Source organism: Amphibalanus amphitrite, unplaced genomic scaffold (genome assembly GCF_019059575.1).
Source record: "Amphibalanus amphitrite isolate SeventyFive unplaced genomic scaffold, NRLGWU_Aamphi_draft 000129F_arrow, whole genome shotgun sequence".
Lineage (NCBI taxonomy): Eukaryota > Metazoa > Arthropoda > Thecostraca > Balanomorpha > Balanidae > Amphibalanus > Amphibalanus amphitrite.
In genome coordinates, this window is record NW_024881624.1 from 61,328 (window position 1) to 89,288 (window position 27,961).

Sequence of the window (27,961 nt, forward strand, 5' to 3'; positions counted from 1 at the left end):
ATTCCAAAATCAGACCGATGATTATCTCCCCGTTTATGAACTGGCTCATTCAAAGACAGTTGCAGCGGGCATTAGGCGACTATCTGTCGTCACGAATCGTGATATCCATTGAGTCAACGACACCTTGCGAATTGCGAAACAATGCCCTTTCATCGGATTTTAAGTTGTGTTCAATTGTGTCCTTGAGGCGGCTGTGTAGCATGCCGTTGGAATCCGTCCCTCTCTCATTTGAGACCAATCTCCTTGGTCCACTCTCAGCGGCCGGTGCGGTAAAGATGAGCCTTCGAATCCCTCTCCGATCGTCTCGGCACGCCCGCTCGTCTCCGAGCTCGGTCCGTCGGCGCGGGCGGCCGGCACGCCACAGTCGACGGTAAAAAGTCGCCGTGTTGCGGCCGGCCAGTGAAAGTGGGGGTGTGCAGCGGGCGTCAGGTGGGCCGGAGCGCGGACATCTGCCGGGTGGGGGCAGCACGGCAGGTACCGGTCACCCGTACACTGGTACCGGCGCGGTACAGTCGTGCGGTACTCCGAGAGCCATCCCGCAGGGACGATAGAAGCGGTTCACCGGATACCCGGAGTTCTGAGGTGGCGCCGCACTGCTCTCAGTGACCGTCTGACTTTCTGCTGACGAAACGGTAAGTGCTGGGGTGCGATCGGGTGGGCATCGGGTTCATGGGAGAAATTGGGTGATGGTGCAGGTCCAAGGGTGGGTGGTTGGTGTTTGCTGCAGTTGCGCTGTTTAGCTCTTCAAACATCGTTTCATATATCGTTCAATGTTTATTTTCAAACACCATTCGATGCTACCAAACGCTATTCCTCCTTTTAGCTATCCGATAAAGCATAACGTCAGATTTTAGGTAACTACTGCTAGAGCACCAACGGTTGAGCTCTCGTACCTGTCGCTTTTTCGTCCATTTTTTATGGTTACATGTTTTTCAGCGCTCAGCGGATCTTCTAGTCCATCGTCTGCCGCCATGGGAACTCGAAAGCTGCCGCGGGCCCACCTGAGCTGACCCCGTCTGCAACTGCAACTCTCGTTTAAACCTGGCCAGGCGGACATATCGGGATTTGGAAACGGCCGAGCTATGCGGTAAGTGTGAACCTGCGACTATCGTGTCTAATATTACCCGAATAATGAGTTTTCTAGCGTCATCTGAATAATGCGTGTTGCACGCGATTGTCTCGTCTAAAAAGGTGGCAGAGTTGTGCATTTAATAGTGCTTCATACACGTCTGATAAGACCTGTCTCCAGTTCATTTGTATTTGGGTTACGCGAATAAGTGATAATTATTTGCCTTTGCCGAAATCAGTCATATCTTGCTTACAAGAACCCGACATAAAGTTACTAACCTTTACCATTTGTCTCACTGGACCCGTGTCTCACCGGCTGTTCTCCGTCCACAGGGCGCCGGTGCAGCAGCTGCTGTTGCGCCGCCGCTGGCTCTCAGTGACGCTCCTCCTTCTGCTGGCGGTGCTGCTGCTCCTCCTGACTGCCGGACTTCGGCGTCTGGCCGACCCAGCCGACCGCGCACTCTCCCGACGGGTCGCCATCATCGGGAAGAAGATCCGCTCGCAGCCGGTGGTGAACCGCGCCTCGTTCGACCGTCTGCGGGAGCCGGCCGGGGACTGCCCGCCCGACACGGCCCTTCTGGTACTGGTCACCTCGGCGCTGACCAACTGGGAGCGCCGCCAGGCGGTGCGCGACACGTGGGGCGGCTCGGACCACCTGCGCGTCCACGTGGTGTTTCTTCTTGGAGACGGTGAACCAGACGACACAGAGCTGCTGCGGACGGAGGCCGACCGGCACGGTGACATACTCCAGGAGAACTTCCGAGACTCGTACCACAACCTGACGCTGAAGACGATGATGGGTCTGCGCTGGGCCGCGGAACGCTGTCCGCAGGCCAAGTTTGTCGTCAAGACGGATGACGATATCTACTGGAGCCTGCCGCTGCTGATGTCTCATCTGGATTCACTGGACGAGAAAAGGTTTATTACAGGTACGGGTCCTCAGCTCTGCCTTTGGCCAGCACCATGTTTTGCCGATATCACTAGTGTTTATGATATTTGTAACGCATATAATCTTGATATCGATGCTTGTGCATTATGTGACATCAACGTGCTCGTTTGATATGAATCGGTATTAAACATGCAACGTATTTTCTCCGTTGTATGTAACCGCATTTATGACCAGGCCTCCAACTATTTCACAATTTCCGGTACATCCGAGCCCCGTCGGTCGGCGTGTACGAATCTCCTCACACCTTCTCTCCCGTTACAGGGTGCATCAAGCAGCTGTCTGCTCCTCCTGCTCTGAGCGCCGACGGCCGACCGGCGCCGCCGGGCCACCCGCAGTTCGCCGCTGGTGCCGGGTACGTCGTCAGCGGGGACCTGGTGGCTGACCTCTACCAGGCGGCGCTGCGCGTACCCCTGCTGCCAGTTGAGGATGTCTTTATCACCGGCTACTGCGCCAAAATGGCACAGGCGTGGCCGCCAAAACATCACACAGGTGGGAGACGTGTGTTAATGCTCGTAGTTTCTCATGCCGATGTCGTTTTCTTATGCATAAGCATAACGTCATTTTGACCTTGCGCGAATGCAAGCGAGTCAGAATGCCGAGCACCAACAATGAATGATGAAAAGTGTCCACTGAATACACTTGCCTCTACATTTGGTGCTCAGCTAATAGAACGTGCATTTGTAAATGCGCATTTTATAGTGTCCCGCAGTGAATCCGTTTTGTATATGATTCGATGAATTTGTGTTCTCTGCCGGCAGGATTCAGCTGCGGCGACATTCTGTCTGACGACTGTGACCTGGTGCAGCTGTTTAACGCGCACAAGATCACCCCGGCGAGACAGTACCTTATCTGGGACAAGTTCTCGACCGAGCCCAATCCGTGCATGGACTTCTGAGACCGTCTATGTCGCCTCCGTCGTGTAGAATCGTCGAATGGTCGGTCACGCGGCACTCGCAGTCTGCGGTTGCGGGGCACACCGACACCCCCCTACCGTTATATTTTTGGTAGCGCTTTGTATGCTGCTGTATTGGCTGTGGAAAATCCCGTGACAGCTATAAAAGCTATATAAAGGTCAAATGTTCCTTTGGGGATTGTGATGCACCCTGCCCCTGTTTTGACCAGGGAAGCAGGGCAATGCGAGTCGTTTTTACTAGATTTGTCAATGAAATATAAAGGTCGCATATAATGCAATCCGGCATTAACAATGGCAAGAGTTTCATCACAGTAAGCCGCAGATTTTGGTGATGCGGTCTCACCCTGCCACAAACTAGGGGATTGGTAAGAGAGCTAAATACTGAAGAAGTGAAGCTAAATATGAAGCCGACCTCTTGTAAGTTATGCAGCGTTCCAAAACACTTTCGCCAACTGGGCTGGCGAAACGTTCCACATACAACTTTCGCCGCTGAATGCCGGCGTGACCAGACACCGCATTCATTTCTCCCGTCACCTGTATTGTCTCCCACCACCCCTGGCACTCGGTACATAACAATACTAACACTGCCGGGCGAGCGCGGGTCGCCGGCGCTCCGCTGGAAAGCCAGAGTATAACAAACTACGGTACAAAACTACGCCGTACGCACGACGCGCAAAATACTGGCAAGCGGCGGCGCATATTGATATTCTCGGTATACCATCTGGGACCGAAAACGGCGAGCATCGACACCCTATCAGGGGCAGAGGTGGTTACAAAATGACCAATGACGATACAGAGCCATGTGAACGACGAATCGCAACGGCTGATGCAGATAAAGGATAATAACTGTAATACTAATAAAGTGCGCCGTAACGTGAACACCATCGAATGACGTAACAAGTCCTATAGACATCACCAAATATAGATAAAACGAGGTCGTGAACACCACAGAGCCACCGCCGGTGCCGTCCGCCGGGTTCGAATAGCTGGGAAGACGGGCACTGCGACCGCACCGCTCCGCGTCCCTTCCTTCGCCGACCTAACGACCGGAGACAGGCACCGCTGTCGGCCATACAACACACGCGTACTGGTACAGGCTTTGGTCTACGTTAGTCGAACCCCGCACCCGGGCCCTGTTTCACAGCACGACGCTAGAGCCCGCTACGTGTATGGGTGTATTGGGTTTCCATGGAAACATCAACAAACTCGGACGCTCGCAACGCTGCAACGTCCGATTTTGTTTAGGTAAATTCGTCTCAAAAGTCAAACGCCGCACCAATACCGTAGCTAGCGTAGCGCACTGTAGCGTCCTGCCGTGAAACAGGGCCCTAGGCGCACCTACAGATTATCTGCCGCGATGAGGTCCACATGTCGCATTTGTCCGCTAGGTGCCAGCACCGCCGAGGTTTCCACTCTATACAAACTGAACTTCACAACGCGCAAACATGCAACAATGTTTTGTTCAAGTTGAGTTCTCATGCCTCCAAACAATATCTGATGAGCATTATATGTTGCTTAATACTGTCACACACCACCAAAAATACTCAGAAAATAGCCTCAACCAATAAACCGAAGCGGCATTTTGCATCCGCCGCGTGCTTTCACATTCGACACCAGTGGCAATGTTTGGTTGTAATAAAACGAAAAAGAAAGAGAAGAAAACAACACATCACCGCAATAACATTAACTATTGGGGTTTGTTGAGCAGTCTGATACGCGACTTATTTAACAGTGATATAGTTTTCGATATTAATCAATAATTAAGTCAACCAACGATGACATGAATAAGGTTTCTTTCAGCAATAAGTAACAACCAGCGCTGCTATTCTTCATGAGAAGTAAAAAATGTTATAACATGATTCAACAACAAAAGATCTGATGATGATTCAATGGCAACAAAAAGGCAATAGTTGAACCAACGGCGCTCGTCCACCATGATACCTGCCTGAGAGGCTAATACTACTCGAAACATGTAACAAGATTCTGGCAAGGCACCGCCAACGCTCGAGAACACGCCAGCGACTCACAGCTTTTGATTTTTGCCGCCGATGGCCGAAGGAAGCCACGCGCAGGGTAAGTGAACGTTATGCTGCAAATTATTAACACCACGAAAACAGGGAGCACCTGCAGTATGCTTAAATACTCGTCTAAAACGTCCAAGGAAAAACTCAAAACCGACTGACTCAGAAGAAAATGTGAGCCAAGATAAGATACCATCAGATCCGGCAACACACGACGTATGAAAGTGCATTGAAGCGATCACATTCGTTTCGATAGCATTCACGTTAGACAGCTTTCATATTCAAAACCTACAAAATCATTAAGACGGTACGAGACACAGGCACAGATGAGAGACACCTGTTCCGGTTAAAACCTGTCCGGCGACTCTGCCGTGGAGCATACAGTGACCCTGTGGGCTGCGAGGGGGCCCGCGCGGGTCGGCCGGCCGGCGGAGAGGGCGGCCATCAGGTGGCGCGACTGTACTGACGCCGGTGCTTCTCGTCGATACCAGTCAGGTAGTAAGTGCCCGGGAACAGCACGGACGGGTCGCCCTTGGGCTGGTACGGCGCTGCGAACGGAGACAGTGTGCAACGTCAGTGTCTGATCATCGCTGTTCGACAGCGAACAGCGATACGATGAACTGCTGACCGACAGCCTCGAGAAGCATGTACTCCTTTTCATCTGCGCTGAGGCTCAAATTGAGAATTATTATAATAAGCGACGTCAGAGACATAAACATTTACGGTACAGCTTCCCATTTTGTCCCTCTGACTATGAGAAGACGGCATCCCCGGACAAGCGGACTCACCGAGATGATGGCTCTCCTCCCTCAGCTTCATGGTATCGGCGAACACCTGGGGAGGCACCTTCTGACGCGACTCGAGACGGGACATCACGTCCGAGACGCACGCCAGCTGAAACACGGAACAGAGGGTAAACATATGCGGCAAGGTGAGATATACATAGACGGTGCGACAACAGACATCACGTCCGAGATACACGTCGACATCTGAAAGGGGCATACACGATCACACGCAGTAGATAAAGTCGCACAAGGAATGTGGTGGATCATATACCGCGGCACGGATGAGTCACATTCCACACGGAGGAGTCATATACGACACGGAGAACGTTTGGGAGGAAAGAAACAAGGCAGCATCAAAGAGCGACTGAGTCACGAGTACGACTAACGACAGCGGGAAGCATGATGGGATAGAAAAACACGGCAGAAAATAGTACCGCATGCGTGTTGACTTCAGTCGCCTGTCTCTTTTGTTATGCAAATCTCGCTCAATCTCACTGAGGTTCCTTTGCAAATTGCAAGTCTCGCAGGTTAATTCTGCACACAGGCGTGTGCCACCGTTCACCTCCGGACACCCTTGTGTACGGGCGTCACGAACATACGCCGTAACCTTGTGACAGGGCAGGGCAAGACCCCGGGACGTTTTCAGCACGACAACAAATAGACCCCCCTGGTAGGCAAGCAAGCCTCAGCTGAAAACAACCTAGGACAAAGGCGGCGCAATTGCCGAGACGGCACCTGCACGGTGGGGACCCGGAGACAAATGCATTGTGATACAGACCTGTGGTGTGTCGGCACAATACTGACAGTGTTGAGCCCGGCGGGGGTCGATGGAGGGGCGGCGACGGGAGCCGGGGTCATGGGGGTCATCGGACGGGGTCGGGTGACCGTTCAATCGATAGGTCAGGAGGAACTGGTGAGGTCCGGGGGCAGGGCGATCACAGAGCCTCCAGGCCAGCGTTCCGGCTTTTACAGGGGGTTTGGTTGGAAGGTAAGCTAAAAAGAAAATCTAATCGGGATTACGAACTTATCAGCCTCCTCGTTTCAGACGGTCAGCTTTGTATGTCAGCTTTATACGTATCATAATTCATAGGGCCTGCAAACGGGTACAGGCTGGGACTCGGGTTTTCATGTCGCCAACAAGCCGACTCATATGGTCTGAAAACGGGCACGGGTACAGGGACGACTCATTCGAGGCCAGTCACTGTGCATCCAGGAACTCATCACGGCCCTCAGACAAGGACATTATTCACCAGTGCCTCTAAGCGAGAGCCGGCCGGGGCCGTTGTTTCCAGGCGAGAGCCGGAGCTGCCAAGGCCTCCTGAAGTGTAAGTCCCGGCTGCATGATGGTCTGGATTTTAGGACGCCTCGGCCACAAAGGCCCTTTGGCACAGACTGTCACAATGTCATGAACTCACCAGTGCCTCGAGGCGGGAGCCGGAGCCGTTGCTGGTGGCCACCCGGATGGAGAACAGAGACGAGGCCAGCCCGGAGCCGTACGAGAACAACGCTATCCGCGTACCAGTCAGCTCGTCGGGCTTCTTACTGAAATCGACAAATACAGGCACTGTGTAAGATATATAAAATGTACCATAAAACCCTATTATCACCGGCTACGCTTAACTAAATAAACATTATGCATAATGTTTACATCAGACTGCCGGAAAAGCAACGCCACACAATCAACCCACCCCTAATACACTTCACAAAAACAACAAAGATTTTTGACAACGAAACAAAAGCAGCACAAATATTGGAGCACGGCTATGTTCAGTACGTTGCGTAAGACCGGTCGCCACCGCTCGAATTTGGGCACACTCGATGTTCCTTTCCGCACTGACTCAAGATCCTATATAGGCACTGACCTGACCAGCAGCGAGACCAGGCAGCTGTACAGCGACGGCGTGTACATGTTGCCCACGTTGGAGGCCAGCAGCAGCGACGGCCGCGTCTTCTTCTCGAACTGGTCGCGGCTGCGCTCCATGAAGGCCTTCTCCACGTCGCGGTCAAAGTAGCTCTCCTCCAGGGTCTTACCTCTGCAGGAGATCGGAACGGGGTGGTGTGGTGTGATACTGGGAGCCGGAGCACTTGGGAACGCGACGGATACCCGCGAAGAACGAAAGAAATGTGGGACTAAATGCAACATTCACAATGACATTCAATAATGGTTAGCCCTTACAATACTATGTCGAAAGGAACATACGAAATTCAAGCCGAATCAAAGAACAAACGAAGCAACGAACAAGGAAAGGTTCTACTACCTATGAACGAATAAATAGCTAAATGAATGAAGGAATGAATGAATGAATGAATGAATGAATGAATGAATGAATGAATGAACGAATGAATACATAAACAAACAAATCAATCACAGTAGCTCACTCCATCCTAAAAGTCTCGCATATATTCGAATAGACCATGATTATTGCCACATCACCCTACACCCACGTATACAAACAATGGATCAAATACAGTCATATTCTACTCTTTGCGATAACTATCTCTCCCTAATGCACGCATGTGTTTCGACGCCGAAGGTCCATGACCGCACTGACCTGAGCTCCTCGAGGCCCGAGTACTTTTCGGCTACGGTGGCGTCATCGGCCTGCAGGAAGTCGTTGAAGACCAGGCGGGCCAGCGACTTCTGCACCAGCTTACCGAACGGCGAGTGGAAGAGCACGGCGTCGAATGAGTCGACCGTCACCGCGCTGCCACCTGGAGACACAAAGAGCATGGATGAACTGTGAGAACTCTGCCTTTTAAGCCGCTTAAACAAATTGCCATTTATTTATCTTCAATCGACAACTTAAAGGTTAAGCTAAATTTATAGGAGCACTGCAATCATCACAAACAAATCGCTAAATCATCGTGGGTGAAAGCGTCCACCTGGCAAAGCCGTATGAAGCCTGGGTGTGGAAAGACACCCAGCTGCGATTACCGGACGCGCCGCCTTTCCGACGAGCTAAATCATCAGTAAAATAGGATTTCCGGCTCGACATAAATTGCTGTGCGATGCGAGTATTCTATTCATACATGTGTCAGAAAAAAAATACATCGAGGTGACGGTCCAGCTACATAAAGGTGTAAATAAAGGACGTGTAGCATAAATGTGTCGTAAGGTTATTGCAAGGATGGGGAATAAGCTATATCGAATTATATTAGGGATGCAAACAGAACCATGAATGAGCGACACTTTCCGGATGTTCCTTTCGCGATAATAATAATGTTTGGATTTCGTTCTTTCAACATTATCGTTGGCACCCAGAGGTCAGTTCGTGCTACGGATATCCACATAACTTCAACTTCTACGTCAAGCAAGTCCAGTTGCCATGTCACAATCGTCCTGGCTATTTCGAGCCATCTGTTGGAACATTGACGAAATGCAGGACAAGCGGTACTGAACGGTTCGATTGTGCAATACGCCATTTGACATTCTCCTCCACGTCGCGGATGAACGACCCTGTCAAACCGTTTGTTTCCACACGGGTCCGCAGAAGATAACGGCTACATCTGTTCATCGAACCGCGCACGTCACCGCTGTTGACGTGACGCGGACGCAACAGCTGTTGACGAAACGCGCACGTCAGCGGTCCTATCGCCGGTGGGATAGCGGAGCTGCGTGTGTATCGGACGTTTTTGGACACCGATCACCTATGCTTTATAAAACGCTAGTGAAAGAAGATGTGAATATCGTAGGTCAATGGGGTCTATGGCATCACATTCACGGCGACAATCAGCATAATGTCGGGTCCATACGGCTGTAACAAGACCTTTTATCTTACATCGATCCAAACCTTGGATAAATCAAGCAGCTGAGACTGAAGTTCGTGACCACATTTTTGTCGTAGACGCATTTTCAGCTCAAGCAATCTATCAAACCCACAGATCTGTATGTGCCCGTCCTTCCACCGCAGCTCCGTGCGCACATCCGTGGCCGGATGGCGGTAGCAGTTGGAACTGCCGGGGGCGGGTGGCCCGTTACTGCGACCACAGCGGTCGGGAGGGACGAGGGGAGCGCTGACGACTCGCTATGTGTGTGCTGTGTGCCGTGAGCCGTCCAGCTGCGATATCTGAAGCCATCAGCCACCATCAGCGCACGCGTTAAATACCGGCGGAGGTAGGTTGGCTCGACCGACGGATGAAAGGACGGACAGAAGAAACAAAAAGTGAATGAATGGAGACGGGGCCAATGAATGGACGCTAATTGACCGAATAACTCTTTAAATAACAAGCACAAAGAAAGGGCAGAGGACAGCGACAAACGAATAAAGGTAGCGGTTCTAATACGGCTAAAGAGGAACGTCCGCTGGCCTGCGGCGGAGGTTTGAACGGACGGAACTGACTCATGTGGGGGTATGGCCGCGGGTAGATAACCCTCCAGTCGACGACTCCGCCGCAGCAGTCGGATGTGACTCGACAGACGGACGTTATATAAAGTACAGTACCGCCGAGATAACAACGCCGTATGGACACAATCACCGCAGCGGGACAGGCCCCGCTGAACCACAAGCTAACAGCGGAAAGTGCCGACCCAGTTCTGCAAACAACATACCACCGAGTGAGCCAGCCGCGGCGGAATCACTGCGGCTGGCTAGAAAGACAGCAAGCTCGGCTTAGAAAAAAAAATGAAGCCTTGGCCAACCCAATCCCAGTCATCTCCCTTCTCTCTGTGACTTTTAGTGACCTTTGGTGACCCCAGTAGCTCATCTGTGGCGCCCGCGCGCCACCCATCGCTCCGATCCGCGCCTCTCTACACCCGGGGCGGCCGGTGGAATATCGCGGGCCGGGTCGCACCGTGCTAACCCCGCCTCAGGCAAGGTTAGTGAACCGCGATCGGCCCGATGATATGCGACGCAGGCACGCTGTGAGTTGGCTGGAGAGGCGAATCGCCACCGTAGTATGGTAATTTCTCAGTGGTCGCTGGGCGGTCGGGTAGTGACTGAGAGTACGGAAAAAGGCAATAAAGCAGTCTCCTAAATGAAAATTCACGACAGATTGCAGCATATGCAATAACAGATACCGTCGTAGAAAGGCTAAACCTGCGCGAAAGGCACGAACTTGCATATTGCATGGGATACATAGTCCATATGGCAACAAGTAACAAAACACACGGCAATAAAGTGAAATATTACATGACATCAATTTATATAGATTAAAAAACTCTTTATTCACGATGTTCAAAGCGTATTATACCAGACTAAAATGACATTGACGGAAAAATTGTCATTTTCGCATCGGAACTATAGCTAAGGGATAAATTACATTTTTATTCGGTTTTGCAGCATAAAATCATCACTTACCGGGTTTAGATTATTGCGTGAGACTTTCTTCTCAGTTGCAGTGGATATTACCTCTTTCTCCGTCCCAAAATGTCCAAGCGGGACGTGATCAAATGTCGAAGCCAGTGTTTGTACTGCATTATGATAGCGAAGCAATACCGATCAGAGCCTGTATACCTTGGCAGATATACTGCAGTGCGCTGGTAATTTGTCACCAATCACACGCCCAGAACCCGGATAACTTCGGCTTTCGACAGAAGTTTCATGCATTTGAATTCCTTTAGACATAAAGTATAGGTAAGATATGTGTGTAAACAAAGCGGAGAATGTGGATACCAGCTAGAATATCTATCGTGCATATCATATCACAGAACAAAAGTCACACGCATAGCATAACAGTGGATCACAATGTTCGCTGGCAGGGACCGCCCGCGAAGAGGGGGTCCGCTGGAGCGGGACTGACCTAGATGAAAACGTATAGTAAAATGTCCGCTAGCACGGACCGCCCAAGGAGTGGGAATCCGCCGGAGCAGGACTGACCTAGCCGGGAAGAAAGGTAAAAGTAAAATGCTCTCTAGCAGGGACCGCCCGCGGAGAGGGGATCCGCCGGAGCGGGACTAACCTGGTCGGGCGGCGGCCTTCTGCCGGTAGCGCCGGTAGCACTGGTCCAGCGCACCCAGGTAGCTTTGGATGCTCAGTCGTCCATCCACCACCGGGTACTCGGAGCTCAGGTCCGGCTTGTAAAAGTCGTACGCGTGCTGCATGTGACTCGACCGCAGACCTGGATCATGATAACCGTCATGTAGCTAAAAATAGAGATATTGGTTGTCACACTGCCTTGTGGCTTAACGGCTTACCATTACAACTGTCATAGCAAATGCTCAGTTCGTTAATACGGTATTGCAAATAGCCAGTCAATGTCAATCAAGTGAGCGATCATTAATAAGCACTAGGGCCGATTACTGCATCCCAGTAATGTGGCAACGTGAAACAGAAATAACTTACGGACAAATATACCGTGCAAATTCTTCCAAACATCACGTAAGAAAATGATTGCAAAGGCACCCCATGGTAGATCATCACTCAAGATTCGCTGCAATTGTTATCTGTAGCTGGCTGGCTCTGAGCCCACCCCTCCCCAATCGTCAAAATCCCACTCACCTCTCTCCACGACGAGCGGGGCGTGCGGGCCGACCAGCATGGCCACGGCCCCGGCGCCGCCGGTGGGGCGCGCGCTGCCGCTGGCGTACACGGCAATATCGCCACAGACGACCAGCGCCAGGCGACCGTCCCACGACGACGACTCGACCCAGTTGAGCGCGTTGAACAGCGCCGCCGTGCCGCCGTAGCAGGCGTTGGTGGTGTCGACGCCCTCCACATCTGTCTCGGCGCCGGCCGGGAACAGCTGCATCAGCACCGATTTGACCGACTTGGACTTGTCGACCAGCGTCTCGGTGCCGACCTCCAGACGGCCGACGGACGAGTACTCTGCCGGCGCGGTGCGGCACCGGTTACAACCAGATCATAGTGCGAAACCGGCAGCGGTAGGACTAACCTAGTAGCCCGATCTATTCATAGATAATCATAACATAAAACCAGGCCACAATTAGAAGAACGTAGAACAAAAATCGGCTACAAAACGCTATTTTTACGGGCATTTCGGAAAAAGATCGGCCGTAAAACATTACCAAATGATTCTATCCGTAGCAATCGACAAGTAAAATCTAATTCTCAAATTGTGGAGTAGAGATAATCGGTTCATATAACACCGAATGTTCCAGTGTGCTGTGCTTACCGGTGCCTGTCTTCTGCATCAGGTTATGCACCACCGTCATACAGAGTGAGTTGATATCCTCCAGGTCCGAGCAGAAGCCCATCCGCTTCTGACCGAGCCCGATAGTGTACTTTCCGGCGGAAACTCCGTCAAACGCCTCCAGTTCTGAAAACCGTGATAGATAGGAGTGAGTGAATTAACGTCATAGGTGGCGGACGTCAATATCGACTCCCAACCTCAAAATGAAGGGGCAACATCGCGATGGCGTGAAACCAATCCAGCTATACGCAACACTCCGGTCATAGGCACATGACGTTATTATAACAGCTTGTTGAGCTTATCGGGACAGATTCATACAATTTGAAACATATTTGTTGGGTGCTTAAATTTTAAAATGCTAAGAAATAATATCATTACATACATAAAACAGTTAATCAAAGCAAAACAGCCGGTTATAGAAAGGAAAGGGAAATAAGTAACGACATCTTACCTTCTTGGTCGACGTATTGAGACGGAAAATAAATTTCCATGGCAAGGATGCCGACATTTTCCGGCCAAGCTCCCTTCTCCGACGCCATTGTTTCAATCCTGCAACAAACAAACCACAAACTTCAGTTAGTATTGTGACTCGTGAGGCGTCCATAGTCTTCCAAGTTCCAGTGATCGACGGGCTGAACAATAAATATCGAACCAACAGAGATTGCCTGTGAATAAAACATCGCCTCCATTGCACCGTCCATATCGCATGCCGCTCACATCCACCCACCACACTGTCAGAGCCGGTTCACGCGACTGACATCCCGGCCCGAAACCGCCGCGCCGCCCTCCCGAGTGACCTTGAGGCGGTGCCACGCCCCCAGTCGGCATGACGTCACGGCGACGTCGGAGGCCGCCCCTTGACACCGCCACCGATGAATGAGGATGTCACCGGACACTGAGCCTCGTGACCGAGCGCGAGCCTGCCCGCATAGCGGCGGGGCGGCAAACGGGGTGGGCGCCTGCTGCCCAGCGATGCTTTGACTTTTAAACATGAGCAGCTTGAGGTTGGAAAGAAATAGGCCGTTAAGCAAAATAGATAAATGTGAAAAGAGTGCACTCTGATGCACAAAACAAAAATCATTTATAGGCATGGTATTGATGTAAAAATGCAATCTATAAAAGCTAATTGTGCCCACATAGGAGAATAGTAGATACAAGAAAGATATACCTATTATTTTGGTGTCTATGCCAAAATTACATTACAAAGTTAAATACCAATGTCTAGTGTTCCAACATCAGCCTTTTTATGAAACTAGTAGGCAACTTCATCAGGATCAGGTTTCATAATTGTCTTCAATCTGCTAAGTAAATTAATGAACAAAAAAGATATATACAATGAAAGACAACATCCCCAAACACTAGCAACACCTGCAAAAACTTGGGGTCCTTTCTGAGACTGCTAATGATAATGTATTTGGAGTCTGGGTTAGAACAGTTGTAATGTGCTAATGCTATAGCATTCAGCTGTCTGCCCAGGACTGCAAAGGGTGGTCATTTTGATCTTGATGAGACCTTGATGAAGAAGGGGCACTCAGCTGGTCAGTGGTATGTGAAGGTTTAACATGGTAGGAGTAGTGTTGGTATATTGTATGGAGCAGTGCAAACCTAAATATCTAAGTGGTATCCATTTCCTGTACTGAACCTCTGCACTGGAGAAATAGCATGCTTCAAATTATATAGAAGTAAGTGATCAAATCCCAGTTTGGTGAGGGCTGGTGCAGATTTCCACCATAATTGGTATAGACTGTTGAACCTGCTATGGATTTGTCACTCTTACTGCCTGCTAGTGCAGATCATTCCCTCTGTTGCAATGTTTTGAAATCCAGGGCAGTCACTGTCCCAAATTCAATGCCTTGAGATCAGGGATGAATAAGCACTATCAAGTTCAATACACTTATTGGCAATTTTAGGTTGCATCAATGACCAGCTACAAGACATAAACCTCTTCAACAAGGAGCTTAGAACAGAAGCTATTATCATAAAATAAAAAGTCTGTTCCTCAATCTGATTCTGAGCCGATTCGCAGCTAAAAAGGAAGCAGCCAGGAGATACATTTGCATTAACACATGTGAAGTTTTCAATAAAAAGAGCTGTTTGCCTCTCTTGGTTTTTATTGCAGCCTATGAGTTATGACTCAATTTTATTTCATAATTACGAAGAGGTATCTTTATTCTTTTCTGTGGCCTTCCAAATGTCTATCGCTAGTTATTATTTAACCAGCCAAATGTGGAATAGCATAACATAATAGAAATAACTGTTTGCTCACTTTCTTAAATCGAAAAATAGCCTACACACTTACACAGATTTCAACAAAATTGCACACTTGCACAATTACAAAATATACGTACCTTTACTTTGGAAAACGTTCCAATCCTTCTTCAACTCAAACTGCTGTCAAGGTATTGGTGGAAAATATAGAAAATATGCACCAGAACTCAGAAGTTGGGACGCCTTGAGTTGGAGCCGCAATGGAGCCGCAGGGCAACCCAATCGCACGCGGCCCACCTACACGCTCCACCCAACCCACAAGAAAATGAGAAGATCACAAGGCATGCCATACATTCACAACTGAGTACTCATATACTTGCTCTGTAATTCCGGGTTTCCGAAAACGCATCCTACACTGTAAAAAATGCTAACAAACCAGTTAGTTAATTCTTCAAGCAAAATCTAGTATTAAAACACACGTTGTTGCAAAAAACGGGTCAGATAACACATATGTTTGCAACCTAACACCACATCCATTTCATCGAAGCAGAAAAGCTAACATCATTGTAAGCCGACAAATATTATCCGTGCAAACCATGCCGTGTTATTTGACACACATGTTTGTTTATGCTTCCTTTGTCTTTTTTCTGGGATAACGTGTTAGCCAACAAATCAAACGCATGTTGTAATTCACAATCTTAGTTTTCTTACTACCCTTTTTGTTGTAGCATTACAAAGACCTTAGTTAATTGAAAAAATCGCCATTTTGTGCGCCCCTCTGCGCCCGCCATGTTCAGTCTGTGCCAAGTCAGAGAAGGGAGAGGACGTGTGCGTTGTGGTGTGGTATATAAAGGAGCTGCTGTGGCGTATAAGTGTTGCGTGGCATAAGGAGCTGGTGTGGTGTTAAATGAAGTCAGACAGTGAAATGATATGGATTATTGGACATGGATTTCATCCTTATTCGTATGGTGAGTGATTATGGTGAAGATGAGTGCAGGCATTGCTGGCGTTTCAGTTTCTCAGGGTGGAGGCACTGTTCATTGGTTGATTGTCAATTGATTTCTATAAGTATTTATGACCGACTGAAGAATGAACATATTGCAGGTTAAAGGAAGGGTGCCACCTTCCGAAATTTTTGTTCTATGAATCTATTTTACTTATTTGAATTTTTAGACGTGGTTAGCGCGTCCACAATATACACAAAACCGAAACATTGCATTTAATACATTGGCCAAAAAAAAAAGATCGTTGTTTATATCACCACTACAACTCAAGGTCGTTTGATGTGGCAGCTAGGACGGCTGGCATATCCTGTTGTCATGGCAACATATCATTCTGCCATTTGCATTGATGGCGCAACTGAGACAAAAAGATGAACAAATAAAAAGGAAGAAGATAACATGATTTGAACTAAGTTGTAGGTAACCAAGTAGGTAACTGTTGGCCATATTTGCCAACAGTTAAAGAACATCAAATAAGTCGAGTAAAGGTTTTTCCTTTACAATGCTTAAGAGATCTATGGAACCCTTCACCCTTCATGCAACTTACTAGAAAAACTTCCCAATTAAAATTTTAAAACTTAAGTGTATACCATAAAGAAAAAATATACCCTTTCAAAATGATAAAACATGCTTCAAAAGTATAACTTTTATACATACCTTTGCTGATTTCATGTTTTATAAAATACCCTTAACACGACGAGGAAATAGTGCTGAAGATTTTTGCCTGCCCGAATGCTGGCAGCAAAACTCGCAAATGATAACTTCACGTGCGGATTCAATGCTGACCGTCTCGAGCATAGGTAAGTGAAGCCGGTTTTTAGGTTCATGTGAGGCTAATCTTGTAAAAACTGCGTTGTGTCCAAAAGGTGGCACTCTTCCTTTAACCCGCGCCCGGCTGGGGGTCCTGGATTTCCACGCCCTGCTGGGGGGGGGGGGGGGTGTTTGAACACCCCCCCCCTTGTAACTCGGCTCCTGGGCCACGTAGCGATACGCGGAAGGCGGCGTTCGAAAGAGCGTCAAAAATAATGATGAAATCACTTCGGTCAATTTTTTGGTCAGGTCAAAGGTCAGGTCACCAGAGGTCATTGAAGGCAAAATTTCGCCGATTTCCAGGTCGAATGTCGAAAATTTCCAAGAAGCCAACGCATAACTCGGGAACCAATAGAGCTACAGCGCCGCGGAAAAGCGCATTCGATAGCCCTATTAACGCCCTTTCTGAGTAATTCTCTCAGATTTGATCTACCGTCAACGGTTTTGCCTGCAGGGGGCAAAAACTGCAAAAATAGCCGATTTTTTCGGAAACCGTTTTTCTGCAATAACTTTTGACCCAAGCCTTGTACGAGCTTACTTTTACCAGCATCGTGTTCCTCTCGTCAAGACGCATCGAATGAACTATAACTTGACCTTGAAAAGTCAACTTGAAAATTTGACCTCAGGTCAAGGTCATGACCTGACCGGAAAGGGTCATGTTGCATATCAGTCGATCCGTATCGTCTAGCTGAACACATCTAAGGCGTTTTCATCGCTCTAGCATGCCTCTATCAAAAGTTATTTGCGAAAAACTGTTAGATACCATTCGTGACCTAAGATGACCTCAGGGCATAAACAAGGGTCACGGACACCATTTTTATGTTCAGTGTGTCTACACCACTTGTAATTCGGTGTTTGGGAGTGTTTATAATGTCTTTCGTCCAAAAGAGGCGCATTTCAATTTTCTCCCATTGACTTATAATGGGGAGGTCGCAAAATTGACCTGACCTTAGGTCATCGATATAAAAATTCTGAGATATACATTTTGTACATGCTATTGCTCTTAGCAATCGCTGAAAGTTTCAAAGCGATCGGTCACTCGGTGTAGCTATGACAGACATTGAAACTTTTTATGAGGTGAGGTCACTTCAAGTGACCTGGTGACCTGACCTTGAATGACCTTGGTCTGAAATTTTCACAACATGTGTAGAATCGATGTATGATGAGGTGTACCAAAAACGGCGGCGCTCCGCGCCGCCGTTTTTGAGATATTCGCGAAAAACCACAAGGGGGGGGGGGGTGTTCAAACACCCCCCCCCCCCAGCAGGGCGCGGGTTAACCCGCGCACCGACGGGGGGGGGGCGGATATCCGCCCCCCCTGAGGTTTTTCGCGAATAGCGGGAAAACCGCGGCGCTACGCGCCGCGAAATTTGGTATGACTATTCCCTTATCAATTTTACACATGGTGTGCAAGTTTGAACCTCCTACCTTTCAAGGTCAGGTCACCAGGTCACTTTGAATGACCCAACCTCAAGTCACTTTTTTGCAACTTTGTCACCGTGCCAGAGCTACAGTAGATGTCGGAGGCCTTTGAAAGTCGCAGGATGTTATTAGGTCATTAGTAGCTACAATTTGTATATCTCGGAATTTTGATATCGGTGACCTAAGGTCAGGTCAATTTCGCGACCTCCCCATTATAAGTCAATGGGGGAAAAATCAACTCCCTGTGTTTACCACTAAAACGGGTCGGAATGGCCCCATATACCATACATGACTTCATATACGATGAACCTTCACTACCTTGAGGTCTGTTTTGCTGTTGGGCAGCTGTGAGGTCATGTGACGTCATCAAAGGTCACCAAAGGTTTTTGGCCAATAACTCCGTACAGGAACAAGATACAGACGCGTGGATGGTCTCATTGTGTTCAGCTCGTCAAGACACATCGAATGATATACATGATGACCTCGGGGTCACGTGACCTGAGGTCAACCTTTGACCTTGACCTTTCGAGGTCAACATATATATCATTCGATGCGGATTGACGAGAGGATCACGATGATGCCCTTAGTTTGTTCCTATCTTGACTAATTCGAAAGTTATTCGAGAAAAACTCTCTCCATATTTAGCACCGCCATTTTGACTTTTTCGACCCCTGTGACGTCATCTTTGACCTGACCTGAAAATGACCTTAGTAAAAATTGTAGATCTTGACCGTGCGTATCCGATGCCGTTTACCGCTTGTCGCTATCTTGCTTCGTTCTCGAGATCTCAGGGGGGGCGGTCATCCGCCCCCCCGTCGGTACTAAGTTGGCGCAGACCCCCGTCGGTGCGCGGGTTAAGACTGCATTTAACTTTAAACAATAAATTAAATGTACCTAATAGTTCATTGGGCACTCAGGCAGTGCACGCGGTGCGGTGCTGATTTATGTGATGTCCACTGCATCAGTGCATCACATCACAGACTGGTTTATGTCCACTGCATCTATATGTTGTCAAAGAAAATTGTGTAGGTATATGAGCCACGATTGTTCGGTCAGAGAATTTTTGCCTTTTTGTTGCAGTTTCATTTACCTCTACGACAGAAATAAAGCTTTTTAAATGTTCTAATACGTATTTGGAGACTGTTTGGTGCAATGGCTGGTGCGGATTTACAGGCGGGGGTGGTCGTAGAATCAGACCCTGACCCTTGATCGTTTATATATAGCTTAGAACGTAACTTTAGAACGGAGCGCCTTTGCCGCTCGGCAGTTTCCTACAGAAGATTACTTTTTTAGGTTCATTTTTAGTACAATAGAGAAATATTACTGTATGCAGTTGTAAGCTTGCTGAAAGGAGCTTGAATGCAGTTTTGAATAAACATGTTTGATGAGTTTAATTCGATTCGTTTTTTTTGGGGGGGGGGGCGGCTGTGAAAAGAGGTGACTAACACGCACATTAGTTAACCCGCGCCCTGCTGGGGGGGTGTTTGAACACCCCCCCCTTGCGGTTTTTCGCGAATATCTCAAAAACGGCGGCGCGGAGCGCCGCCGTTTTTGGTACACCTTATCATACATCAATTCTACACATGTTGTGAAAATTTCAGACCAAGGTCATTCAAGGTCAGGTCACCAGGTCACTTGAAGTGACCTCACCTCATAAAAAGTTTCAATGTCTGTCATAGCTGCACCGAGTGACCGATCGCTTTACAACTTTCAGCGATTGCTAAGAGCAATAGCATGTACAAAATGTATATCTCAGAATTTTGATATCGATGACCTAAGGTCAGGTCAATTTTGCGACCTCCCCATTATAAGTCAATGGGAGAAAATTGAAATGCGTCTCCTTTGGACGAAAGACATTATAAACACTCCCAAACACTGAATTACAAGTGGTTTAGACACACTGAACATGAAAATGGTGTCCGTGACCCCTGTTTATGCCCTGAGGTCATCTTAGGTCACGAATGGTATCTAACAGTTTTTCGCAAATAACTTTTGATAGAGGCATGCTAGAGCGATGAAAACGCCTTAGATGTGTTCAGCTCGACGATACGGATCGACTGATATGCAACATGACCCTTTCCGGTCAGGTCATGACCTTGACCTGAGGTCAAATTTTCAAGTTGACCTTTCAAGGTCAAGTTATAGTTCATTCGATGCGTCTTGACGAGAGGAACACGATGCCGGTAAAAGTAAGCTCGTACAAGGCTTGGGTCAAAAGTTATTGCAGAAAAACTGTTTCCGAAAAAATCGGCTATTTTTGCACTTTTTGCCCCCTGCAGGCAAAACCGTTGACGTTAGGTCAAATCTGAGAGAATTACCCAGAAAGGGCGTTAATTGGGCTATCGAATGCGCTTTTCCGCGGCGCTGTAGCTCTACTGGTTCCCGAGTTATGCGTTGGCTTCTTGGAAATTGTCGACATTCGACCTGGAAATCGGCGAAATTTTGCCTTCAATGACCTCTGGTGACCTGACCTTTGACCTGACCAAAAAATTGACCGAAGTGATTTCCTCATTATTTTTGACGCTCTTTCGAACGCCGCCTTCCGCTTATCGCTACGTGGCCCAGGAGCCGAGTTAGAAGGGGGGGTGTTCAAACACCCCCCCCCCCAGCAGGGCGTGGAAATCCAGGACCCCCAGCCGGGCGCGGGTTAAGTTACACGCCTGTTCTCAAAAATGCATTTAGTTTATTAACACGCACAGCTTAGTTAGCTAACACGCAATATGTGTGTTTTGCGTACACGCATATAGCTAGTGAAAAGTGGCCGTGTGACAAACACATGTGTTACCTAACACGTCTGTAGTTATTAACAAAACACACCGATGATAGTCAATAAACACGCTTACACGGCTTATCTTAGTAACCTGGCAAATATTCGAAAACTAGGAGGTGTGTTTCAAAACACGCTATTCAACCTTTTGCGTGTAATTGAAAACACACATAGTCATGAAATGCGTGTTTTGCTTACACGCCTATGGTTAGTGAAAAGTGGCCGGATAACTAACTAGTTGGTAAACTTTTTTTACAGTGTATTTGACCAATGAACTACCGAGTTATGCAATTATGAACGCTAGTTGCTAGGTAATATAAAATAATAGCACTTGCACATGATAATATAAACACAAGAGTAAACATCTTATGCGTCACCACTGTCAACAAAATTCTGCCACGCAAAAATGCTTTATTTTGAGGTATGAGTTTATCAGTATATTTTATTTTCACATAAAATCTATTTAATTCATACAAAATATTAATAAACATAATAGCCAATTTGCAATGATCATATTCAAGCTTAAATATACCCAAAAAATACAATATAACTTATTTTGACGTCACTTTATAAAGATACTTTGAATCCGTCGTTTTTGTAGTTTCGAACTTGCGGGAAAATTGTCATTGCTGCAAATTACAAAATGATGAAATTACTGTTTTGAAGGTAAAGGGGCTGATGGTGGGCTCTGTTTTACGATATTTATGTATTTGTTATTGGTTTAAAATCTTCCCTCATAAATTATTGCTGGAGGCTTTTTATAACTGTATTTCATTGATTTGGACATTTCCCGCCAAATTTGGACGAGTTCAAGTTTGAGCTTCAAAGGATGCAGATCAAGATTAGGTAGTTATATGCATCGTTGGCAAATATTTGTAAATTAAAGGTAATTCATGAATGTGCTTAATATCTGATATTTGAAGCAGATAAAGATGGAGTTTTCGAGGCCTGGAGTTTTCACTAGATTCACATTTTTTATTTGAACGTGATTTGTCATTTAAATTTGATAATCTAACCTTGCGTACGATGTCTTGGACGACGAAGATTCTACGTCGTCCGGCCAATCCTGTTCAAGGTCAGCGGGGGCTTGGCTGCGGTTATGGAACGTGATTGGCCAGACGACGTATAATCTTTGTCGTCCAAGAGACATCAAACGCGGGGTAAATCAGCTCTTATGAAGCATTTGTATGTAAATTGTAGCAAAACATTCACCAGCTGAGCTGAACCTGTGGGTGCTGGCGTGCTGCTAACCTGAACCCTCTGAGTGCCAATTGCAATTGCTAATCGTTGATCCAGAATACAAAGCATGGCAAAATAGGTATCAGTAAAGCTGGCGTCACCGTCGGCGCTAGCCAGTAAATGTGTCAATTAAATCTTAGTTTTAAACATATTCTAACCTGACCTTACCTTGCCTACAAGGCTACAACCTACAACCTACTAACCTACAACTGGCAACCTACCCGCCTACCTACCTGCCTACCTACCACGGATGGTGATGCCAGCTTTACCGATACTGCAAAATATTGATGCAATGTCAGATGTCTTCTGTGCTGGGCGCAAGGACTCTCCACTGTTGTTTGGTGTTATGGGGATTTACCATGGTATGTTTCAGATTTTATGTGGAGCAGGGTAGTTTTTGACATTATACTGTGCTGAACTGCTGTGGCATAGCATAAAAATGCTGCTCAGGAGACAGCTGGTTTGGCCAGGGAAGAATTGGGTTTATAACATGGTTTTGTCTGGTCAAAAGTGACAAATACAGTGTAAGGAATTATTTTGCAAAAGTTCTAGGTCATGCAGTTTTGCTGCAGGCTGGTGCAAATTTCCAGCATGATTGGTGCAGGCTTGTGCAGATTTGTCACAGCCTAGCTGGTGTGTCTCATCAACCTTGCTGCTATATTTAACAGTCTGGCCATATGTCAGGTCAACTTGAACTCTGGTTAAGCACTGCAGTGGTTCAACATACTAGATAACTACCTACCCACCTACCCATCTACCTGCCACATTAGGCCCCATGCCTGACAACTTCACTTTATTTCTGCTAACACTATCAATGCTTCAACATGGATATTGTCAAAAAGATATGCATACTGAGAGTGCTGACTGATGCTCAGTGCTGCACTACAATCATCCTGAAAACGTTCTTCTTTTTCAGGCTTTTCAACACTAGCCATTACCCAAAAGCATGGCTGCGCTAGATGATGAGGATATTATTGATGGCAGTGATGAGGAGCAAGAGGATATCACACCTGCAGATATTCTACACAAGCTCAAACAGGTTAGTTGCCTTTTAATTTTAATAGGCAACTGATTGCAAAATGATTCAACAAGTAGGTGGAACATTCATTCATCTGAGCTGTTGGATGTGACCCTGTGATACTAGTCTGTCACACATCAATGATACCCATGGTATATACCATGCCTTCATATCGTCATGAAGTCCTCACTGATAGTTTGAGTCTGTGTCTATGCAGTGTATTGGATACCTGACTATGTTTTCTAACTCGGCTGTTACTGCAGTCGTGGATCGACGAGACCCGATGTCCGGAGCTGCTGGAGTACGATGGTGACGTGGTCGACTGCATGCTGGACCAGATCCATCAAATGGAAGCCAATCTGAGGAGGGTCAGCAAGACCGACTTCAAAATATCCATACACAAAATGGAGGTGGGTTACAGCGCAGTGAATGGACAATCGATGATCGATCGAACGATCGCAGTGGCAGCGGAACGGTGGGCTCATCGTTCTAAGGCTCGAGTGGCAGGTAGTAAAAGTTCGGGAAGTAAAAACTCGGGTTTGAGTCGTACTGTCGCCCGATAGTCGATATAAAAGACCGACAGGAGTGAGCCGCTGTAAGTGGGAGCAAAATGCAGCCAGTTGAAGTGGAAGAACTCTGCAACCATGGGTAGTTATAGGCCGTAGCCAGCCATCTTTGCTCGCTCCCCCGTCCTCCGCCGTGAGTTGACGGTGTGTTTTTCGCGCACCGTCTGCAGGTGGACCGTATTCGGTACATGATCGCCAGCTACCTGCGGTGCCGACTGCAGAAGATCGAGCTTTACCACCGCTACCTGCTGTCCAACGAGGAGCAGCGGCGGCGACTGTCGCCCGCCGAACTCAAGTTCGCCACCGAGTCAGTATTTGTGAGGGGTTTATCAGAGGAGGCGGGGTGGACCTCGCGGGCTTTCGAATGACGATAGCTTGCAACGGATTGTTCATAGTGGTTAAAGTTTGCAACGATCACTATTGCTTGCCTTCAAGGACGATACAATTGTAGACATGGCCGTGAAAAGCATAGTCAAAGTATATTGGCAAGTTCGAAACCAAAGTCAAGTCCAAGTTCAGTTCAAGTCAAGTTTCAATTCCCAGCGTAGCCCCCCGCTCCAGACCGAATCCCCCCGTCAATGACAATGACCTTCAGACGACCTTTCGTCCGAGAAGGTTCCAGGAGAAAACCCAATCGGCGGCTGCCCTGGCGTCGCAGCGCCAGCCAATCAGCAGCCGCCATCACTGCCACAGCCGTCGCCGCAGAGCACGGCAAATAGCCCACGGCGCGTGAGCTGTAGCCGCGGGCGCTCGCAGCGGCAGAGTTCCACTTCCGACTCTGACTCAGTCGGTCTCGGAGCGGCAGTCCATTCATTGGCGGCAGTTCATTCATTGCCTACATATAGCCGCCCGAGCAATAGGCGGCGGCACAGGAGAAGGAGCCCTCCTACACTCCTCCCCGCTTACAAAGAGGCGCCAGCCGCATGAGGCGCGCCGGCTCCAGCGCGCGTCCCCTGGGAACCAGAATAAAAATGCGTCACAACGAGTGACGCCAACAACGCGATATATACAAACGACATAAAAGGTCAGCTCGGGTAATCGGGGCACGAGACAGGACACATATCAGCCGGTAAGGGTAAGACTAGACCCACTGCCGTACTTTCCGCCACTTACGCCACGCGCTAGTCGCTCGACGCGTTCAGATCGCGTCCATCTGGGCTCTGCTGGCCAGTCAAAGCATAAGATAAAGCGCGCTAAAGGCAGCTGCGGCTGGGCAGTGTTGCGATCAGGTGTCTTACATTACGGCTACATATCGGTCAGGGGGCCGACGCTCACGCGTAGAGCGTCTCGGAGCCACCGGGGGTACCGCACTGCGAGGCAGCGGTATCGGCCGGAAGGTCACACGGAGACCAACCGACTGCTCTGCACCCTGTGAAACGGCAGCCTCAGCTGGAGGCTCAGCTGCAGAATGCATCGGCACCTCAGATGCGCTCCCTGGGACAGCACAGAAACTCGTCCCCGCGACAGGCGGTGACCCAGCGGTCTCCGCCCGTGTCGCACTCGCCGACTGACCGGCCTGCTCAGCAGAGTCTGAGCGGCCACTTACCGGGTCTGCCGCGCCACTGGCGGCTGGATCTGACTCCGTCGTGTTACCAGAGGGCACGGTACATGGCTTTAACCTATTGTGGTGCACACACAACATTTTCCCGTCCTCCAGTCTGACACGATAGTTAAGATCCCCTCGCTTGGCGACAATTACCACGGGTTTCCAGGGCCTCATGAACTTGTGATATTCGCCACGCTTGGCAACACCACGAAACAACATCGCCCGATCCCCCACACTGTAATGAAACTCATTCATTTTCCGCTCATACAGACGCTTGTTCTGAGTATGTCTCCTATCTGACACGCTGAGGGCCTCTCGGTACGCGCTACGGAGACCGCTACACAGCTCGTCTACATACTCCGCGGCGGACCGAGCACGGGCCGTGGTAGGGGAGTCAATCTCAGCGTCAATGGGCAGGTTCGGCTCCCGACCGAACATCAAGAAGAAGGGGCTGTACCCCAACGACCTGTGAATCTGGGCACGGTAACCGAGCATCAGCAGCGGCAGGTGACGGTCCCACTCGCTGTGATTATCCGTCAGGTACTTCGCCAGCATCCCTAAGATGGTCCGATTGACCCGCTCGCAGCGGCTGTTTCCCTGTGGATGGAAAGCAGTGGTGCTCGTTTTCTGTATGCCCATGATTCGGCACAGCTCCGACATCACCTGGCTTCTGAAATTAGCGGCACAGTCAGAGTGAAGGCGCTTGGGACACCCAAAGCGGGAAAACACTTGTGACGCCAGAGTCTCCGCGACCGTCACAGCCAGCATGTCAGGAAGCGGGAACACTTCCACCCAGCGGGTGAAGTGATCACAGACCACCAGCAGGTGTCTGTTGCCGCGCTCTGTAGTGGGAAGATCGGTCAAAAAGTCAATGGATACCACCTCCCAGGGCTCAGTTGCGTACAACTCGCCCATAGACGCTCGGGGTGGCGGGTTGGGGGAGCTGCGGCCGGCACAGCGGTCGCACTGCTGACAGAACTTCTCCACATCTGAGCACATCCCCAGCCAAAAGAATCGTCTCTGAGCCTGTTTGAACAACTTCTCATGACCGAAGTGTCCTCCACACGGGCCTGCATGCAGAGAAGTGAGCACACCTGCCACAAGCTCAGACGGAATTACCACCTGCAGCGCCTCAGGGGCCTGCGGACGGCTGCGGTACACTTTGAAAATGACGCCGTCGAGGAGGCGTAGCCGTGACCAGTGTCTCAGCCACGGCCTCACAGCGCTCGAGACGCTGTGGCGAGAGGGGCACGAGCCGGTCGCAAGTAACCGTGCCAGCTCGGCCAGCACCTCATCCTTACCCTGCTCACTCTGAATGAAACTGAGGGGCCAATTGAACGCAGAAATGTGCTGGCAGCTCTCCGTCTGACAGCCCACATCTTCCACCTTCGGCGGCCGCCTGCTGAGGCCGTCGGCTGCTGAGTTCTGCGCACCAGGACGATACACGATCTGAAATTGGAAATTACCGAGAATCTCCAGCCACCGGGCCAGCATACCCGAGGGATTTCTGAAGTTATAAAGCCACTGAAGACTGCTGTGGTCCGTACGCAGCGTAAACTCTCGGCCCTTCAAGTAATGAGAGAATTCCTGAACAAAAACGACACACGCTAAAAGCTCCTTCTTCGTAGTACTGTAATTTTTCTGAGACTTCGACAACTGATGACTACCGTAGGCTATCACTCGTTCGACACCATCCTGCTCCTGTAAAAGAACAGCGCCGATTCCCAAGTCGCTCGCGTCACAGTCCAGACAGAACTTTCCAGCTCCGTCACCGAACCTGGGAAAGCTGATCACTGGGGCCTCCGTCAGAGCTTTCTTCAAGCTTACAAAGGCCTCCTCAGCTGCCGTCGACCACTCGAACGGGACATCTTTGTTCGTGAGACGAAACAACGGAGCCGCGATAGATGCAAAGTTCTGCACGTACTTCCGAAAATACGAGCACAGTCCGAGGAAACTGGACAGCTCCTTGGCCGTCCGCGGCTGTGGCCAGTCCGTCACCTTGCTCACCTTTTCTGGGTCCGTCGCCATACCATGACCCGAGATCACATGTCCGAGGAACTTCACCTCCTTCCTGAAAAATTGACACTTCGCCAGATTGAGCGTCAGTCCGGCAGCGCGCAGCCGGAAAAGCGCATCGTCCAGAGCTTTCAAAACTTTCGAGAACGACTTACCATGCAAGATGATATCGTCAAAGTAATGAAGACAAGATTCAGATGGCATGTCACCCAGCACAATGTTCAGCAGCCGGCAGCACGTGAAAGGGGCTGAACTCAATCCAAAACACATACGCTTGTACCTATAGTTGCCTAGAGGTGTAGTGATTGTGGCCTTATCCCGGTCAGCTGGGTCAATCGTTACCTGATGGTACGCTGCATTCATATCCAGTACACAATACAAAGAAGATCCAGCCAGCGCGTCCAGAGTATCATCAATGCGCGGGATGGGAAATGCGGGTAACCGGGTGCATGCATTCAGTTTCCGCATATCAGCACAAATGCGAATTTCACCCGATTTTTTCTTAACGAGACAAATTGGTGACGCCCAGCTACCATCCGACTC

General features: G+C 49.0%; 3 protein-coding genes across 12 annotated transcripts in view; 2 read left to right on the forward strand and 1 right to left on the reverse strand.

The window, feature by feature from the left end:
* Positions 1 to 3,809, forward strand: LOC122381874 (beta-1,3-galactosyltransferase 1-like). The gene is made up of 5 exons (XM_043366610.1): positions 1 to 632; positions 937 to 1,087; positions 1,402 to 1,997; positions 2,279 to 2,506; positions 2,776 to 3,809. The coding sequence occupies exons 2-5, from the start codon at positions 1,083 to 1,085 to the stop codon at positions 2,910 to 2,912; spliced, it is 966 nt and encodes a 321-aa protein (XP_043222545.1). The 5' UTR covers positions 1 to 632; positions 937 to 1,082; the 3' UTR covers positions 2,913 to 3,809.
* Positions 3,448 to 15,570, reverse strand: LOC122381871 (hydroxymethylglutaryl-CoA synthase 1-like). 2 transcript variants are annotated; one of them, XM_043366608.1, is made up of 10 exons: positions 15,174 to 15,570; positions 13,277 to 13,374; positions 12,808 to 12,951; positions 12,174 to 12,500; positions 11,635 to 11,793; positions 8,289 to 8,448; positions 7,599 to 7,769; positions 7,152 to 7,278; positions 5,740 to 5,845; positions 3,448 to 5,499 (listed from the first exon to the last, which is right to left on the reverse strand). In XM_043366608.1, exons 2-10 carry the CDS (start codon positions 13,362 to 13,364, stop codon positions 5,396 to 5,398), a joined length of 1,386 nt encoding a protein of 461 aa, XP_043222543.1. In that variant the 5' UTR covers positions 13,365 to 13,374; positions 15,174 to 15,570; the 3' UTR covers positions 3,448 to 5,395. The 2 variants fall into 2 exon arrangements, with proteins under 2 accessions (XP_043222543.1, XP_043222542.1); XM_043366607.1 differs by lacking the exon at positions 15,174 to 15,570 and adding an exon at positions 13,553 to 13,700.
* LOC122381875 (DNA replication complex GINS protein SLD5-like) overlaps positions 15,356 to 27,961 on the forward strand; it is a 19,858-nt gene continuing 7,252 nt past the window's right edge. Inside the window, exons 1-4 of one of the 9 annotated variants that reach the window (XM_043366615.1) lie at positions 15,356 to 15,374; positions 23,189 to 23,311; positions 23,554 to 23,700; positions 24,027 to 24,163. In XM_043366615.1, the coding sequence (XP_043222550.1) occupies positions 23,219 to 23,311; positions 23,554 to 23,700; positions 24,027 to 24,163 (377 nt within the window). In that variant the 5' untranslated portion in view covers positions 15,356 to 15,374; positions 23,189 to 23,218. Of the gene's footprint in view, positions 15,375 to 15,826; positions 16,002 to 21,408; positions 21,920 to 23,188; positions 23,312 to 23,553; positions 23,701 to 24,026; positions 24,164 to 27,961 lie in introns of those variants that run through there. The other 8 variants (XM_043366611.1, XM_043366617.1, XM_043366612.1 and 5 more) reach the window with 8 other exon arrangements.

Bases quoted from the DNA above. Each gene is read 5' to 3' on its own strand.
- LOC122381874 (XM_043366610.1), top strand. The intron at 1,998-2,278 runs GTACGGGTCCTC...CTCCCGTTACAG, and splicing joins CGAGAAAAGGTTTATTACAG to GGTGCATCAAGCAGCTGTCT. The intron at 2,507-2,775 runs GTGGGAGACGTG...CTCTGCCGGCAG, and splicing joins GCCGCCAAAACATCACACAG to GATTCAGCTGCGGCGACATT.
- LOC122381871 (XM_043366607.1), bottom strand. From the start codon at position 13,653: ATGCCGACTGGGGGCGTGGCACCGCCTCAAGGTCACTCGGGAGGGCGG. The intron at 12,501-12,807 runs GTAAGCACAGCA...CCGCGCCGGCAG, and splicing joins GATGCAGAAGACAGGCACCG to AGTACTCGTCCGTCGGCCGT. The intron at 7,279-7,598 runs GTCAGTGCCTAT...TGTCGATTTCAG, and splicing joins CTGGTCTCGCTGCTGGTCAG to TAAGAAGCCCGACGAGCTGA.